The sequence below is a fragment of the Dysidea avara genome, chromosome 10 (assembly GCF_963678975.1).
Source record: "Dysidea avara chromosome 10, odDysAvar1.4, whole genome shotgun sequence".
NCBI classification, from domain to species: domain Eukaryota; kingdom Metazoa; phylum Porifera; class Demospongiae; order Dictyoceratida; family Dysideidae; genus Dysidea; species Dysidea avara.
Genome location: NC_089281.1, coordinates 23,600,995 through 23,620,479, shown reverse-complemented (window position 1 = coordinate 23,620,479; position 19,485 = coordinate 23,600,995). Strand labels below are relative to the sequence as shown.

General features: G+C 37.5%; 1 protein-coding gene across 2 annotated transcripts in view; it reads left to right on the top strand.

Annotated features, from left to right (window-relative positions):
• LOC136237149 (uncharacterized) overlaps positions 1 to 19,485 on the top strand; it is a 70,725-nt gene that overhangs the window by 9,647 nt on the left and 41,593 nt on the right. Inside the window, exons 5-11 of one of the 2 annotated variants that reach the window (XM_066027456.1) lie at positions 7,858 to 7,925; positions 7,990 to 8,051; positions 10,632 to 10,744; positions 10,794 to 10,886; positions 10,940 to 11,122; positions 15,383 to 15,556; positions 19,373 to 19,451. In XM_066027456.1, coding sequence (XP_065883528.1) covers positions 7,858 to 7,925; positions 7,990 to 8,051; positions 10,632 to 10,744; positions 10,794 to 10,886; positions 10,940 to 11,122; positions 15,383 to 15,556; positions 19,373 to 19,451 — 772 coding nt within the window. The remainder of the gene's footprint in view (positions 1 to 7,857; positions 7,926 to 7,989; positions 8,052 to 10,631; positions 10,745 to 10,793; positions 10,887 to 10,939; positions 11,123 to 15,382; positions 15,557 to 19,372; positions 19,452 to 19,485) is intronic. The other variant, XM_066027457.1, reaches the window with a different exon arrangement.

Sequence of the window (19,485 nt, the reverse complement as noted above, 5' to 3'; positions counted from 1 at the left end):
AAGATGTGGGCGTGGTCTACGAAGATAAATCAAGCCAAAATCATCTTTGCAAACCCTTCACGGCCACTTGACAGTATTGGTCAGGTATAACTAAGCCCAAACATGCTTTCAGAACGACCAGAAGCATTTTCGATTAGGTGCTACGAAATTTAAAAAAAAAATTATTTTCACGAATTTTCTACTGCCTAACTGCCTCACTGCCTGCCTGCCTGCCTGCCTGCCTGCCTGCCTGCCTGCCTGCCTGCCTGCCTGCCTGCCTGCCTGCCTGCCTGCCTGCCTGCCTGCCTGCCTGCCTGCCTGCCTGCCTGCCTGCCTGCCTGCCTGCCTGCCTGCCTGCCTGCCTGCCTGCCTGCCTGCCTGCCTGCCTGCCTGCCTGCCTGCCTGCCTGCCTGCCTGCCTGCCTGCCTGCCTGCCTGCCTGCCTGCCTGCCTGCCTGCCTGCCTGCCTGCCTGCCTGATACGTTCAGCCAAGCGTAGCGGAAAATTGGCTACAGCTACAGCTTTACTTCTTTGGCGGAAATGCTTCGGATTTCATGGAGATGAAACTTTTAGTATTTTAAATATCCTACAAAGTATGCGCCATTGCTTACTGATTTTCCTTTGATCCTTCTTTATCGTGGCCATTGCTCAGCAGTAGGGCTTCCATATCAATAGGGCTTCCATAATAATTGTGAATACACCTGTTATCGCACCAAACTTTTAGAATACATTTGTGATTTGACACAGTTGACGTTTGGTTTATACAGGATCTATCGTACATCGTCGACAAGATACACGTGTAAGACATCTTGTTTAGTATTAGTGTGTTTGTTGTTTAGCAGCTAGGTTTAACTGCTTGCGTTTCTAAATGCATTTCTTTGCGACTAACATATTCTTCGCTATTATAGTATTAACACTTCTTTATGTATCCTTGCATGTGCTTACTATTGTCTACACAAGTCAGCAAAACCATATACATACATGATTGGAATAGTCAAATAACTATCTAAAGCTGTTAACACTATAAGTGTAAAATGCATATACAAAACTTCTAATTCAATGCATGAATAATAATGTATTAAGTGCATAATCTCATAGAAACCCTGCATATTATGTTTTGTCACAATTCCTTGTCAGTCGTCAGTCGTTCCAGCAGCATCATCTTTATGTGTAGCAATTACTTGTTGTGTTCCACCATATTGCCACTACAATGATCAATGTGTACTGTATAGCTAACCTATGACAGGTACAAAGAAAGCATAGTAGCTTATTTGGTAACATCATTGTTAACAAAGTTATAGCTAACGAATGTGTAAAAGGTAGAGTAGGGCTTATCATACAGTACGATAGTAACTGTATAGTAGGCACCACAAAGGAGTAGGCGTGGCCCACAAAATAATATCACCCAAACATCAGCCTCAATTTTCCCTTACAACGATGAGGCAGTATCGGTGAGGTAAAACTAAACCCAAACAAGCTTTCAATAAGTTCTTGATTGAAATGCTGTGTAACGGTTGAACATAGCTGACAACGAAGTGTAATGGTAACTTCACTTTTCACACGATAATTGATATAGCTGGGGCACACGGTGCCTTTCAGATGCGGTATGTGTGGGTCACCAGCTATAATAAAATTATTTACAAAAAAGTTAACAAACAAGTACACGAAAAAATTTGGAATTTTCAACTAGAGTAGGGATGACAGTACATTGATAAAAAGTACTGAAACAAGTGCATAGGGGTAGTGAACAATACTAAAATACAGTTAAATAATAAGACGTGTTATATCCCTACTGTGCATTTCCATTATGGCATCTTAAGCACAGTAGGGATATAACACGTCTTATTATTTAACTGTATTTTAGTATTGTTCACTACCCCTATGCACTTGTTTCAGTACTTTTTATCAATGTACTGTCGTCCCTACTCTAGTTGAAAATTCCAAATTTTTTCATGTACTTGTAGTGATAATAGTTCTCAGCAAAATAGAAAACTCCTAGCTAAATATTGAAGTGTTGAGCTTAATAGGCTAACAAAGAAAGAATTGTTGGAAAGAACAGTATATATATATATACATATATATCAAGACACACGGTAGTGTGTCGTGCGGCCCAAGAAGCCGGCGTGCCACCCGTGAGTATATTAACAGGAAGAAAGAAAACACAATTTTCACACCTATGTAGCTCTGTGATCTCTTACCCGATTGGAACCAAATTTGCTAGAGAGGTGCCGGCCAGTAAGGGGAGTCTACACACCAAATTTGAAGAAAATCGCTCCAGCCATTTCCGAGATACGAGCGAACAAAATTTCGTTTTAATTTCTTCGTTTTTTTCTTCTTCTTCATTTCGCACACTTCGCAAAATCCGCCATAAAACACGAATGCGTGCTCGGATCGGGCTGAAATTTGGCACACTTAAAGGGCTCATTAAGGCGGATCTCCGTACCAACTTTGGTAGGAATCTGATGAACATTCACGGAGTTATGACCGATTATTTGCGTAAAATAAGGTCGAAGGTCTGTCACGCCTACAGGGTAAACCCCTTTGAGGAATCAGTTGAAAATTGCTATGTAGATGGAGCAACCATCGTAGGAGTGCCTTTTTGTGGTTTGAAAGGAATTGGGATAAAGACCACGGAGATATGACAATTACGCGATCGATTTTTATGAATATAAAAACTATTAGTTTTCGTGTCTATCAGGCAAACCGCTTAGAGCAATGAGCTGAAAATCAGTATGTAGCTGGAATAATTATCATAGAAAGTCCTTGCAGTAGTACAGAAGAATTGGATTACAAACCACTGAGTTATGATTCGAAAGGCAACTACGTGTAGCAAATGCGAGATCGAGATACTCTAATAGAACAGTCACCCTAATAAAGCATTCAACTGCATTTATAATTTACTCAATTATATTACATTGCAAATTATTCTGTAGGGAATTCAGTTACAAACAAGTCACCCTGTAGTCAGATCAGCCAGAAGAAGGTACCTAATAGAGAGTTCAGCTACAAAGAAACCATCATGTAGAGAGTTCAGCTCAAACAAATTGCCCTGTAGAGAGATCAGCTAGAAGAAGTTACCTTGTAGAGAGTTCAGTTACAAAGAAACAATCATGCAAAGTGTTCAGCTACAAACAAATCACTAGGGCTGAGCAATAGTATCGATAGTACGATGTATCTCGATAGTAAATCACTATCGTTATCGCGATAGTATGGATATCACTATCGTGATAGTTATGATAAGCTCAGATCTGCATTAAAATGGTATCAACAAACTGTTTTACAGTTAGTATTACAGCTTTCTTACAAAGGAGTGGCCTGTAAAAACTATACCAAAAGTCCATATTCATTGGCCGCCCACGCAGTTAATTAACAAATGTTCTGTGTGTACAAAATAACTTTCTATATGACTGCAAATCATAGCTATACAACTAAGACTTTGTTAAGAGTAAAGTGTTTATAAACTATCGGGATAGTATTCACTATCGTGATATTTAATGAGTAACTATCGTGATAGTAAAATTTTTACTATCGCTCAGCACTACAAATCACCCAGTAGAAAGTTCCGCTATGAACAGATCACAATGTAGAGAGTTCAGATAGAAACAAGTCATGTTGTAGAGAGATCAAGTAACCTTGTAGAGAGTTCAGCTACAAAGAAACCACCATGTAAGAGAGTTCAGCTGCAAACAAATCACCTGTAGAGAGTTCAGCAGGAACAAGTCACCCTGTACAGAGATCAGCTATCACCCTGTAGAGAATTCAGCTACAAACAAATCACCCTGTAGAAAGATCAGGTAGAAGAAGTTACCTTGTAGAGAGTTCAGCTGCAAACAAATCCCCTGTAGAGAGTTCAGCTAGAAACAAGTCACCCTGTAGAGAGATCAGCTAGAAACAAGTCACTCTGTAGAGAGTTCAGCTAGAAGAAGTCACATTGTAGAGAGTTCAGCTACAAAGAAACTACCATGTAGAGAGTTCAGCTACAAACAAATCACCCTGTAGAGAACTCAGCTACAAACAAATCGCCCTGTAGAAAGATCAGCTAGAAGAAGTTACCTTGTAGGGAGTTCAGCTACGAACAGATCACCCTGTAGAGAGTTCAGCTACAAACAAATCACGCTGTAGAGAGTTCAGTTACAAAGAAACCACAATGTAGAGAGTTCAGCTGCAAAAAATCAATCACTCTGTAGAGAGTTCAGCTAGAAAAAGTCACCTTGTAGAGAGTTCAGCTGCAAATAAATCACCCTGTAGAGAATTCGGCTACAAACAAATCACCCTGTAGAAAGATCAGGTAGAAGAAGTTACCTTGTAGAGAGTTCAGCTACAACGAAACCCCCATGTAGAGAGTTCAGCTGCAAACAAATCACCTGTAGAGAGTTCAGCTAGAAACAAGTCACCCTGTAGAGAGATCAGCTAGAAACAAGTCACCCTGTAGGGAGTTCAGCTAGAAGAAGTCACATTGTAGAGAGTTCAGCTACAATGAAACTCTCATGTAGAGAGTTCAGCTGCAAACAAATCACCCTGTAGAGAACTCAGCTATGTACAAACAAATATGCCCTGTAAAAATATCAGCTAGAAGAAGTTACCTTGTAGAGAGTTCAGCTACAAAGAAACCACCATGTAGAGAGTTCAGCTGCAAACAAATCACCCTGTAGAGAGTTCAGCTAGAAACAAGTCACACTGTAGAGAGATCAGCTAGAAACAAATCACCCTGTAGAGAGTTCAACTAGAAGAAGTCACATTGTAGAGAGTTCAGCTACAAAGAAACCACCATGTAGAGAGTTCAGCTGCAAACAAATCACCCAGTAGAAAGTTCAGCTATGAACAGATCACCCTGTTGAGAGTTCAGTTAGAAACAAGTCATCCTGTAGAGAGATCACCTAGAAGTATCACCTTGTAGAGAGTTCAGCTACAAACAAGTCATCCTGTAGAGAGAACAATGCAGCTAGAAGAAGTTACCTTGTAGAGATTTCACCTACAAAGAAACCACCATGTAGAGAGTTCAGCTGCAAACAAATCACCCAGTAGAAAGTTCAGCTATGGACAGATCACCCTGTTGAGAGTTCAGTTAGAAACAAGTCATCCTGTAGAGAGATTGCCTAGAAGTATCACCTTGTAGAGAGTTCAGCTACAAACAAATCACCTGTAGGGATTTCAGCTACAAACAAATCACCCTGTAGAGAGTTCAGCTGCAAAGAAATCATCATGTAGAGAGTTCAGCTGCAAACAAATCATCCTGTAGAGACTTCAGCTATGAAAAGATCATCCTGTAGAGAGTTCAGCTATAAGAAGTCACCTTTTAGAGAGTTCAGCTACAAATTAAAGCAACCATCATGTAGAGAGTTCAGCTGCAAACAAATCACCCTGTAGAGAATTCAGCTACAAACAAATCTCCGTGTAGAGAGACCAGCTAGAAACAAGTCACCCTGTAGACAGATCAGCTAGAAGAAGTTACCTTGTAGAGAGTTCAGCTGCAAACAAATCACCCTGTAGAGAATTCAACTACAAACAGATAGCCCTGCAGAGAGTTCAGCTAGAGTCAAGTCACCCTGTAGAGGGATCCTGTAAAGAGCTCATCTACATACAAGCAGATCACCCTGTAGAGAGTTCAGCTACATTTCAAGTCACCCAGTAGAGAGATCGGCTGCAAATTATCCTGTGGGGATTAATTGACATGTAATAAATATATGCAAGAGTTCATAATATAATGAACTCTTGATATATGCATTATATATATAATTTGTACATTTACTGATAAAATCAGAATGAGTTAAAGTATTTATAAAATCTGCTTCATCTTTTTCTTTTTCCTGTGGTAAAGAAAAATATATAGGTTAAAAAGTCCCAAAGCTGGCCATAGGCCGGCTTTGGGGTATACAAATACAAAAAGTAATCAAAAACAGCCAAGCTGTAAAAAAGGGTTGCGGCCCTTGAAAAGGCTATGGTGAAAAAAGATGTGAAATCCAAGGTGGCGGCCAAGAAATGGCTGTGATGGTAGGTTAATGGTAAAAATTTTAATAACGACAATTCTGGTGAATTTTGTGCCAATTGACCAAGCAGCACCAAATTCACCTGAATTGTCGTTATTAAAATTTTTACCATTAACCTACCATCACAGCCATTTCTTGGCCGCCACCTTGGATTTCACATCTTTTTTCACCATAGCCTTTTCAAGGGCCGCAACCCTTTTTTACAGCTTGGCTGTTTTTGATTAGATATATATATACGTATCTATACAAGTATAAGAAAAAATTAGGAATTTTAAATTAGAGTAGGGACAGTGTATAGTGCTGCAATAAGAAATACTGAAACAAGTTGGATTAGAGTAGTACGTAATGTCCAAATACTGTAAAACAATAAGAAGTGAATATCCCTACTGTGCAATGACAGCACTATACACTGCCCCTACTCTAATTTAAAATTCCTAATTTTTTCTTATACTTGTTGGTGCAGTTTTTTTGCAAGCTCATGACCACTAAATAGCCTGCTTTTCACAAAACCAATCGCAATATTTTAAGAGTTAATCACAGCACTATTGTACTAGATTATGACTCATACAATAACAACTGATCAGTGGGCGTGGCTCTACAAAAGTCTGCAGACAACAATGTACCTGGATTCGTGCATACCTACAGACTGATGAATGGGCGTGGCTACCACATGTCTACAGACAGTAATTTATGTAAGTGGGCATGGCTCATGAAAGAAGCAGGGCTACACTATGATGTGTAATAACACGTCCACATTTAGAGCATTCAGCTGTGTCTTCCTGGGATTTTTCCCATGTTTATAGTAGCATGCTCTAGAATGGTCAGCTGTATTTTTATGAGATTTCTCCACATCTTTGTCATATGATGCTTTGGTGCTTTCAGCAGATTTCATATGTGAACCTGTCACATGTTTGTAATATTCATCAAGATGGTGCTGTGATCTGTCTTCACTGCTGTAGTTTTGTTTTTATTTAAGAGTATGTCATCTTTGTCAGCTTCATAATAGGCCTTATTTTTACTTTTCCTTCTATCCCTCCGTGCCGCTTCCTTTGAAGGAATTATTGCTCCGAATATTACCTCAGAAAAAACACACAAAGCAATAATGACAATAAAACCCTTCAATTGTATTTTTCACACACAATTATGTAACAACAGAGTTTAGCAAGACTAATACTGTAATAGCGAAGAATGTGTTAGTCGCAAAGAAATACGTTTAGAAACACAAGCAGTTAAACCTATCCACTTAACTTTGCTAACACTAGTACTAAACAAGATGTCTTACGTGTGTATTTTGTCGACAACATACAATAGGTCCCGTATAAACCAAATGTCAAAATCACACACATATTCTAAAAGTTTGGTGCAATAACACGTGTATTCCAATATATTACTGTGTAATGTACCGGTATGATTATGGAAGCCCTACTGATGAGCGATGGTCACAATAAAGAAGGATCAAAGGAAAATCAGTAAGACAATAGCGCAGACATTGTAGGATATTTAAAATACTAAAGGTTTCATCTCCATGAAATTCTAAGCATTTTTGTGAAAGAAGTAAGCTTAAGGCTGTGGCTGTAGCCAATTTTCTGCTACACTTGACTGAACGCATCAGGCAGACAGGCAGGCAGGCAGTAGAAAATTTGTGAATTTTATTTTTTAAAGTTTGTAACACCTAGTTGAAAATGCTTCGGGTCGTTTTGAAGACATGTTTGGGCTTGATTATACCTGACCAATACTGTCAAGTGGCTGTGAAGGATTTGCGAAGATGATTTTGGCTTGATTTATTTTCATGGACCACGCCCACATCTTCGTTGCCCCTACTATACAGTACTATCGTACCGTATGATATATATAGATGGATAAAAAAGACTGATTCCTATCTGCAATTGTAGCTATATGTCACAACATATCTTGGAGACTCTTGGATATCAGTTAGTGGTGGAGTTGCAGCTGCTTATTGGTAGGTGTCCATCCATGTATGTATATATGCATAATGAATGATGGTATGTGTTTAACATTTATAGGTCACAAGTTGAAAGTGATTCTACGCTGTACTTTGTTGTTAACAATACTATTAACATTCCACGTAAGAATTTAAATAGATGTTATTTGTAGTTGAATCTGTTATGAATTTAATATGTAGTTTGTAGTCAGTAGCTATATAGCAGAGGCGGGTTACATACCTGTTACACTTCTGTGCCATGTATCTTTCGTAGCAGGGCATAGCAATTGTTGGCTCAATTGTGAGAGATGTGAACTTTCTAAAATTTGTATACTGCTTATTAAACAACTGAAGGATACATTTAAAATTGCATAGATGGATTTCACAGAGTTTCAAATGATCTATTGAAGTACTTGACTATATATCGATCTAGTTGCATCTATCAGTCCCATTACTTGAAATTTCCTTATTATAGAGTGTATCCAGCTAAGCTATTACTTGGTAGGATGCCAGCCTTCTTAGAAGAGATCTAGAGCATAACTTGTTTGCTAGGTTAAGTCTACAAGTATGTTATGAGCCAAAACATTTGATCATAAAAAAGACACTTGTCACTTTTGTTAAAAGCTAATGGTGAAAAATTGTTCTAGCACATTAGGTATAGACACGTTAGACTACTGTATGTGTTTCAGTTGTCTGTTGTATGTTCCTTTTTAACACCAGCTATAGTTTGGTCAGGTTACTTATAAAGTATGCCATGCACCTACTTTTAAACATGTGTCAGTGTATCATAGAATTTAAAGCTGGGGATGTGGATCCTATAATTTGATTATTATCACAAGTACAAGGAAAATTAGGAATTTCAAGTATGATTAGGGATCACAGCCGTAAAAATGTAGTGAAACAATGAAGGTCGCCTACACCTGCAGATACACTAGTGGACATTTAATTCCTACTTTAGTCTATACCCATGGCTGAATTAGGGATTAAATGTCCAGTAGTATCTGCAGACCTCCCTTTTTTGTTACTTTTGTGACTATGTTCCCAAATCAAACTTAAAATTCCTTCTACTTGTGTGTTACTTTGTTTGTAATGTAAATATAACTGGTAAACCAGCACTTACCATATCAAAAGAAAGAACGGCACCATACTTAGTGTCTTCATCTGAACGTACCCCAACTATCAATTACTGAAAAAGTGAAGTAGCCTGTTACTAATGAAGAACATTATGAGAAGTGCCTCTACAATCAATCCAGTCACTACGAAAAATACAAACAATTTCCATTGCAAAAGTGGGGAAGCCATCAGTGCACCACGTGTTAGCTAATGCACCCTGCACTGTCTGCCAGAAGAAACAGGACACAAAGGAAGACAAAGGTAAGTACATGATGCATAAATTGTACATAGCAGGCAGGCAGGCAGGCAGGCAGGCAGGCAGGCAGGCAGGCAGGCAGGCAGGCAGGCAGGCAGGCAGGCAGGCAGGCAGGCAGGCAGGCAGGCAGGCAGGCAGGCAGGCAGGCAGGCAGGCAGGCAGGCAGGCAGGCAGGCAGGCAGGCAGGCAGGCAGGCAGGCAGGCAGGCAGGCAGGCAGGCAGGCAGGCAGGCAGGCAGGCAGGCAGGCAGGCAGGCAGGCAGGCAGGCAGGCAGGCAGGCAGGCAGGCAGGCAGGCAGGCAGGCAGGCAGGCAGGCAGGCAATTATAAGTTAGCCAGTTAGATGACAATAATTTTTTTTTCAGAATTCTGTAGTAAGCATTTTTGGTCTCTCTAACAATACTTTTGGGCTTGATTCTACTTAACAAATACTGCCAAGACATTATGAAGGTATCGTGAGGCTGGTTTCTGGCATTTTTTGTTTGTAAAAAGTGCAAACTTCCATGATCCCTAGTATACAGTACGATCATACTGTATGTAGCTATGATGACACATGCATGACTATAATGTACATACATGATTAACTATACGTGTTTGACATTATCTTAATCGTAAGTTTTCTATACTCTCTGATTTAGTCACACCATCCAGTAAACAACTTATCTAATTTCAACAATGGCTTTACCTCACATCCCATTATACCTGATTGAAGCTTTGCTCTTCTGCATAATTATATGTAAAATATCATAAGTTAATCACATGGAGGCAATTATGGCTCCTATCTAGATCACAGCTTACTCAGTGTGTATTGTCGAGAGTACCACATGCACTTGTAATTTGAAAGCACCAAAAATTAAAACTGAAACCTTAAATTTAAGGACTGGTTGATTATGTCTTTTAATTTTACCTATTACGCTTTTGAGCAGTGCTCAAAAATTTTTGCTTATTATGCTCAAAAGTGTGCTCATCATTTATGACTCACTTCCCATTTTTGTTTATAAATGTGCACTTTATGGGTAAATAATAAGTGGCTGAAGTAGAACTTTGCTTTTTAAAATGCATTTCACAAAAGATCAATATACTCTAATAGAACAGTCAGCTGCCTGATTGTTCTAATAGAGTTACTGACTGTTCTATTAGAATATATCAAATTTTCAGTGATGTGTATGTTGATAAGCAAGGGTTTATGGTATGGCACAAGTGTTCTGCCTATTATGCTAACATTATGCTCAATGCTTTCAGGCACCTATTATGCTCAAGATTATGCCAGCATAATCGGCCGGTCCCTAACCTCAATAAAATATAATCAGTTAATATAATTATGTACATTTCCTTACCTAATGTACTTGTAATGTAGCTTCTTTTAGAGTAATGAAGACTGTCTTTCCATTTCGGACAAACCAAGATGTTGATTCATCCCTTGAGGATGTTGTCAGTTTTAAAGTTGTTGATGAGTACCGTTTTGCAATTGTAAGATTACTGAAACACATTGCTTAACATGTAGTGTGCTATCCTGTAGAAAACACATTTACTAGAATCTTCACTATTTGTCTCATATAAAGAAAATCCATTTGTTCAAGCAGAGTTTATGCCACAGATGCATGGCCATAAGGTGTGTATTTTATACAATAATACTATTATTATTTACATGGTGTCATTGTACAGCATTATTCAGTTGTTGATGCAAGTCAAGGACAAGTGTTCCTTGCTGTATACGAAGACTTTAAAAATGCTGATTTGTACATATCAGATGAAGAAGGTGTGCATTACAGCTTGTCACTGAGGAACATTAATCCCAGAGATGTTATAAGTTCAACTAATGAGAATGTGGTGTACGATTTACATAAGGTAAACATATTATATAGGCATCTATATAGAGCAGCTCAAATATTAATGACCTTTTTTGGATGAGACATTTCCTAGAAGAGCAATAATTTATGGTATTATTATGAAGACCTATGACTGTAACCTCCATGTGTAAAATTTGAGAGGATTTGGTTATATAGTGTGGCCACAGTGACCTTTGAAAGGCACTGTCCAAAATTGATGCTAGGACAAAGTGATGTTTGTTCGGGCACCTCCATCTCTACTCTTCCCATATAACTTACATTTTATTGTGCGATTAATAGAGCTATCCTTGAGCTATCATGTGATATAAGCAGATTAGATTTTTATCAACTACAATTGCAGATATTGACTGTATTCCAGATGTGGTAACTTGATGAAGTTGTAATTATAATTCCAGACACAGCAACTTTTTATTGTGATTATTTTGGCATTTTTTAAGTTTATGTATAGCACTACATTTGAAACAGCTATTTAGGCACCTGTCTAGAATGACTTTTGTCAATTTGAGATGGAGATTGCAGTTTTTTAATGTAGCTACAATATGTCAGGCTTACAATAGTTGCATGAAATATCTTAAATTAAATATATATGAATTTATTTGAGATGTAGGAGGTCAGAAAAATGTCATCACTGCTTAATCACCTTGGTGACTGTTCTATTAGAGTACATTAAATGCTATATTTTACTTACAATTGCACTTGTGTTATATACCACACAAAAACAGCCAAGCTGTAAAAAAAATGGTGCGGCCTTAAAATGCCTGAATGAAAAAAGTTGTGAAATCAAAGGTGGCGGCCAAGAAATGGCTGCAATGATGTTAACATTAATAAATTTAACAATACACACAGCCATTATTAAAATTTTTAAGCATTAACATCATTGCAGCCATTTTTTGGCTACCACCTTTGATTTCACAGCTTTTTCATCCAGGCATTTTAAAGCCGCACCATTTTTTTTACATTTTGGCTGTTTTTGTGTGGATTTTACTCCTTTTTGTACTTTATAAAGTCCCAAAACCAGCCTATGGCTGACTTTGAGGTTTGTTTTTACTCACATTTCTTCTTTTCTATGTAGATACAATGATGATTATTGCAGACAGACTTATAAATGTATTTCATTGCATGAATTAATAATATTATTGTAATACTCTAATAGAATTCACATTTTTTGAGGACTTCTACATAGAATGTTCTAGAACAATCTAGTACTTCTATTAGTAGATCTATGAAATTACAAACGTTTGATTATGAGCAGATTTCAACTAGAAATTTCATTTAAAAAGCAGAAATTAAGTTAGGTGATCAGCCAAGGTAGCAGTGGTTCAGTGGTTAAGGATGCAGGTGTTAGGTAGTCCCTGGTTCGAACTCTGGTTGGTTTTTTTTTCAAAATTTTTTTGTACACCTTTTTTTACCCTGTGGTGACTGCTCTATTAGAGTATCTCAATCCCACAATTCTACACTTGCTTACTTTTTGCTTTATAACTTTGTCACTGTAACTATATTGCTATTCAAACTATCAAAAGGCACTGCTACGATGATCAGCCTATCTACACATCAATAATATTTTCTAGTTATTCCTATACTTGGTTTACTCTGCAGCCGTGACAGAAGTTTGAGCTTTTTTTATGTGAATAAATGCTCATAATTCCTTGAAGATTTCTCAGATTCACAACAAACTTGGTATGTAAATCCACCGTTACACGCTCTTTATTTATGCCAAAGATCGAGGCAATCAAGTTACATGTTTGCATTTTATAGCAATTTTTGCAAAGTGTGCGAAAAGAAATCAAAGCATAAGAAGAAAAAAACGAAGAAATTAAAGCAAAAGTTTGAACGCCCATATCTCGCAAATGGCTTTTGCGAATTTGATCAAATTTGCTGTGAGGCGTACCCTACCTGGGGGACAGCTATAATGCAAAAATGGTGTGCTTTGGAGAAGGGGCCATGGAGCTATGCATGCATGAATAGGCTGTTTTCTTTCTTCCTGTAAATATACTCACAGTATGGTTGCCGGCTTTCTTGGCCGCACGACACACTACCGTGTGTCTTGATACACAAGTATGAAAACCAGTAAAAAAAATTTAATTAACATACTCTAATAGAACAATCACTGAGATGATTAGGCAGTAATGGCCTTTTATATACTGTTTTAATTTGTAGTTGACCTCACGCATCTCAAATAAGTTCAAATATTAAATTTAAGCCATTTTATGTAGCTATTCTAGACCTAATGTATTGCAGCTGTGAAGTAATTGTTATTTCCATCTCGAGTTGACAAAAATCACTCTATACAGTTGCCTAAATAGCTGTTTTTAAGTGTTTCTAACCTACTGCTATACTTAAACTCAAACTAATTACAAGAATTTGCTGCATTTACAATTATAATTACAATTTGGTGTCAGACGATTCATCAAGTTACCACATCTGGGAAACAGGCGATATCTGCAATTCTAGTTGATAAAAATCTAATCTTCTTATATCACGTGGTAGCTCAAGGATAGCTCTACCAATCACTACCACACAATAGAATATAAGTTGCATGGGAAGGGTAGAGATGGAGGCATCCGAACCAACATCACTTTGTCCGAGCATTGATTTTTTTAACAGTGGCTTTTATAGCCACACGAAATAACCAAATCATTTCAAATTTTATGTATGGAGGTTATAGCCATAGGTATTCATAATAGTACCATAAATGATTGGCTCTCATTGTTCTTCTAGGAAATATCGCATCCGAAAACTCATGGTAGTTGATGATTCCTGAGCTGCTCTAATGCACCTATCATTATCATGTCCCAACCTGCATCCTCATGTTTCCCCAAACACTGAAACATTCACATCTTTTCCCAAGGATGTATGGAGGTCTCTGGTTTGAACTCTAGCAATTTTTTTTACATAAATCATGCACTTTTTACCCTGCAGTGACTATCCTATTAGAGTATCTTGACCCCAAGATTTACAGTTGTTTGGTTTTTTGTAACTCTGTGGTCTTCATTTTTTTAAATCTTAAAAAGGCACTGCTACAACAGTGAGCCAATATACACACCCAATTTCAAGCTATTCCCAGAAGCAATTGTGTAACCATGACAAAAGCTCGATTTTTTTATGTAATAGCACATGGTATGTATCAGATTCATTGCAAACGTAGTACATGAATATACACCCTTTGTCTGCACCAAATTTCAATCCCTGCAATTTGTTAAGAAATAAGTTATAGATATCATATAAAATTGCCCACATAATTGCTTAGTATGAGGCAGGAACATAGTAATGATATTTTGACCAACGATGTTGAGCATAAGCAACTTGGTACAGTAGTATTGGTTAGGTACAATTAAACCCAAGCATGTCTTCAGTGTGTCACTAAATTAAACACTTCTGATTATCAACAATTTTTTAAAGAATAATAGAACCTTTTACTGACAAACTGGCTGGCTGTGTAACCATCTGATGATCAACAGCAGTACCTTTGTGTTTCATTTTTCCCTTTTGACTGGGTCTGGGAAAACCGGTCTTTTAATTCCCATGTTAGCAGATTGATTTTTCACCAAGAACACAAAGCTACACGAACAAATTATCTAATTTCATAATCAAAATCAGCTAGACTGGAGTGGTCTGTTTTTGCTGGCTGCTTTTCCCAAGCCCAGTGGCGATCTGTATGTGTGGCGTGGGGCCTTAATGGAGCTGTGGTCAGCCTGGGGATGGCTGTATGTGGCTGTACAGCTCCGTGGTGTTGAATAAAGACCTGTGCTGTGAATGTCTTTTCATTTAAGCCAATTTTGAGACCTGAATAGCCCATAACTTGGCCTAAATCATCACTATGCCTTCCCTTTCAATTTTTAAACAACCTCTTGCCCTCCTTCCGGGTCCCCGCCTCCCTCCCCTTTTGGAGCTCACCTGGTACAGCCAACCGTGGTTTAAAAATTATCTAAAATGGCTGGAAATATCGCTACTTGCACAGTGGATGCTCTGGAAGGTAAGGAATTGGTGTAAAAGGTGGTACACATAGCTTCAACCATTGGCAAGCTACAACATACTAAATACTTAAAACCAGTATTTCCTGATACTTTTAAATAGGCGATAAGACCGGTTTTCCCAGAGTGGGTCACATTTTTGATGATTTCTCATACATTTAGACCAGCATTGTGGTATCATTCAAAAAAAGTTATGGAGAAATAGTTTAATTTGATCTAATAAAAAATACAATATTACTGTATGCACAATTTGACTTGAATCCACTCCTTATTGTATCTGCAAAAAGATTGAAGGAACAAAAGGAACTTACATTGCCAATATACTTGTTGATATTGATGAAAATGATGGATCAAATATTAGACATGTAACTACTGTGATCAGTTTTAACAAAGGAGCAGACTGGATACCACTAACTGCACCAAATGTTGATGTAAATGGAGTACCTATTAATTGTTTTCTTGTAAGTAGCTACGTACATATTCTATAATAGATAAACTGTATAGATAAACTGTATAAATTAATATAATGCTGTTAAGTTCTAAGTATACCATGCACTGATCTAGCCATTTATATATTACTGAGACAATTATGTCCATGAGATGGAAGGCCTCAGGCTTCATATTCCCAATATGTTGCAGGTGTACAGAGAGTTTGAAACCATCCTGGGACTATACCCATGCAGTAGGAATCTTCTCTTTTCTTTGGTCATATACCTTTCCCATAATTATATCTCACTTTCAACCAAAGAATTTTGTCATTGTCATATTTTCCAGCCATTAAAAGCAGACAAATTTTCGCTAACCCTAAAGTGACTCACCCACTCATCAAAAACTTTTGTCCATCAAAAATTTCCATAAGACCAACAGGCACATTCATGCAAGCTGTTCAGACTGCTCTCCCTCTTGGCCACTTATCTTCCAGGATCCAACCTATAAAAAGTAGTTAAACAAGGTGTATGAATGATGGCATTACAACGTAGTCCTGTGGGAAATCTCTACATTGGCATTGCAACAAAATAATCATTGTGATGTTCCAATATAGGGACTCCCCACAGGCTGTGTTATTTGTATCTTGTTTAACTAGTTTATATCACTTGGATGCCTACTTCATTTTAAATTAATTGTGTGTATAAGATCTAACTTTGTTGTGGAGATTTGCTATCACATAATACAACTACAGTAGCTAGACTGTAGGTACCTCAGAGTGGAATTTAAAATTCTTGTTGTAAAACTGTTCTGATGTCAAGTAATACTCTTAGTCTGTTTAAGTTATGTGCTTGGCAGACATTTCGGCTAAGCTAGTACCAAGATCACTGATATATAGCTTTTAATTAAACTATGTATGCTGCATGCAAACTGTTGTACCAGTGATTGACTAATTGTATTGACTAATTGTATTGTACATATAATTTATTTCTGTAGCATTATTTTTGTGTAGCTAAAAACTGTTGATTGATATACAACTGTAATAGTATGAGCCTTTGTAGTAATTAGCACAATCTTTGTACATGCACACATCAACACATATATAGTTAATGTCAGTGTGGCATGTTTAAGCGTAGTTGCACAGTGAAAGATTTTCTGCATTGGTGGTTTGTGTACCAGCTCACAGCCGCATAGTCCGCAAGATAATCCTGACTAGCTGACTTGGCAAGCCGATACACTCAGTACACGGTGACTAAACTCTGAGCCCTTAGCGCAAGCATCTGGAGTAATACACTGTGCTGCTGTATATTTGTATGCTTTAATAATTTTTAAATACGCTAACTTTGTTTGTTGCTATGATATATATATCCACACAAAAACAGCCAAGCTGTACAAAAATGGTGCGGCCTTAAAAAGTCTGGGTGAAAAAGTTGTGAAATCAAAGGTGGCGGCCAAGAAATAGCTGCAATGATGTTAATGCTAATAAATTTTAACAATGCACACAGCCATTATTAAATTTTTTTTAGCATTAACATCATTGCAGCCATTTCTTGGCTGCCACCTTTGATTTCACAACTTTTTTCACCCAGACTTTTTAAGGCCACACTATCTTTTCACAGCTTGGCTGTTTTCTTTTGGATTTCACTCCTTTTTGTACTTTATAAGGCCCCAAAACCTGCCTATGGCTGACTTTGAGGTTTGTTTTTACTCACATTTCTTCTTTTCTATGTAGATACAATGATGATTATTGCAGACAGACTTATAAATGTAATTCATTGCATGATTTAATTCAATATTTGATAATATTATTGTAATACTCTAATAGAGTGCACAATGTTTTGAGGACTTCTAATAGAACATACATAGAATGTTCTAGAACAATCTAGTACTTCTATTGGTAGATCTATGAATTACAAACGTTTGATTATGAGCAGATTTCAACTAGAAATTTGATTTATAAAGCAGAAATTAAGTGAGGTAATCAGCCAAGGTAGCAGTGGTTCAGTGGTTAAGGATGCAGGTGTTAGGTATGAGGTCCCTGGTTCAAACTCTGGTAAATTTTTTTGACATTTTTTGCTCACCTTTTTTACCCTGTGGTGACTGTTCTATTAGAGTATCTCGATCCCACGATTTTACACATGCTTAGTTTTTGTTTTATAACTTTGTCGCTGTAACTCTATTGCTATTCAAACTATCAAAAGGTACTGCTACGATGATCAGCCTATCTACACACCAATTTTCAAATTATTTCTATAGTTAGTGTACTCTGTAGCCCTGAAAGAAGTTTGAGCTTTTTTACGTGAATAAATGCTCATAATTCCTTGAAGATTTCTCAGTTTCACAACAAACTTGGTACGTGAATCCACCGTTACATGCTCTTCATTTGTGCCAAAGATCGTGGCAATTGAGTAACATGTTTGCATTTTATAGCAATTTTTGCAAAGTGTGCAAAAAGAATTCAAAGCCCCCCCCGTATGGCATAAGAAGAAAAAAATGAATAAAATTAAAATGAAATTTTGAAAGCCCATATCTCGCAAATGGCTGTTGCGAATTTAATCAAATTTTCTGTGTGGCATACCCTACTTGGGGGACAGCTATAATGTTTTCTTTCTTCCTGTAAATATACTCATGGTGTGATCGCTGGCTTTCTTGGCCGCACGGCACACTACCATGTGTCTTGATGTATATAGGGTGACTGCTTTATCAGAATATCTCAAGTGGACTCGGACAACTGGGCCAATATGATATTTTCAAGGGGCATAGTCTTTCCATGCCTCCTTTTCATCGTGCCACCAGTATAGAAGACATGGTCGATATGATTGATTGCAATAAGTACAGCTAGACCATTTCTTTTAGGGGCATGTCTAGATCGTAAAGGGATGTGGTCAATCCTAATGTACAGCTACAAGTATGGTATTTACTAGCTAACAATACCTCTTACAGTAGTGTAAGTGCTTTACATAATTTTGTGGCATCTAACTACAGAACGTGTCGATATGGAAAATTAATGTCTCGGTATGGTTTTTTTGTGTGAAGATGACCAGCATGAAAGGAAAGGCAAGGCACAGAGGGCAGACACTTGTCAGAACCTCAAACGGCACATGCCACTAGTGAGTATTGTGGTCATCACATGATATGTCGCTTAGCCTCTAGCTTTGCAACAGTGGTCAGGAATGCTGGCAGCCAGGAAAACCTAATAAGGTTTGGGAGGTTCTTTTTAAAAATCAATTTTTGTTCTGTAAGGGTTTTATTGTGCTAATTCTGATATTAGTAACACTTGTCACGTATTGTGGATGGAATTTTGGAAAAGTGTGTCATTTTTGTAGGCAGGGGGGGATCACACTGTATACAGTACAGCAGTTATACCATTTAGCAACTGAGGCATTTTTAAGTTGCTGCAAGAGTTACATTATGATAATTACTTATAGATAAATGAAGGTAATCAAGTGGCAATCTCAAGTGATTTTGTAATAAGGGTGCTTTTGCTACTACGAGCTATATTATAAGTATTTCATTTATATAGTTATAAATTAATTTTAGATTCACTGAGCTTTGAGAACAGTTCAGCAAAATCAATGATAATAAAAGCTATTCCAGAGGTTCCATGGAACCCTCTAAATCTAGGACTGCAATTGGCTTGTTGTGAAAAACTACTGTAGTATTAGCTTTAGGCTATCTAGACTCTGGGATTGTCAGGGCTAATCTACGGGAAAGTATACTTATTGCACATTTTCTTGTTACATATATATGCATACACCAAGCTGTTGATCTAGAATACGTAATAATACATTGCATATATGTACAACATGTCTGCAGATTCAGTATAAACGTTTATACATAATTACATCTAGCCCGACTGTTCTCTTCACATTAACATGACAGATGAAATCCTGTCCAAGGAATCTGCTGTAGGTCTTATCATGATTAAAGGTAGGTGTAAAGAATATTTAACTGTGACTTATAT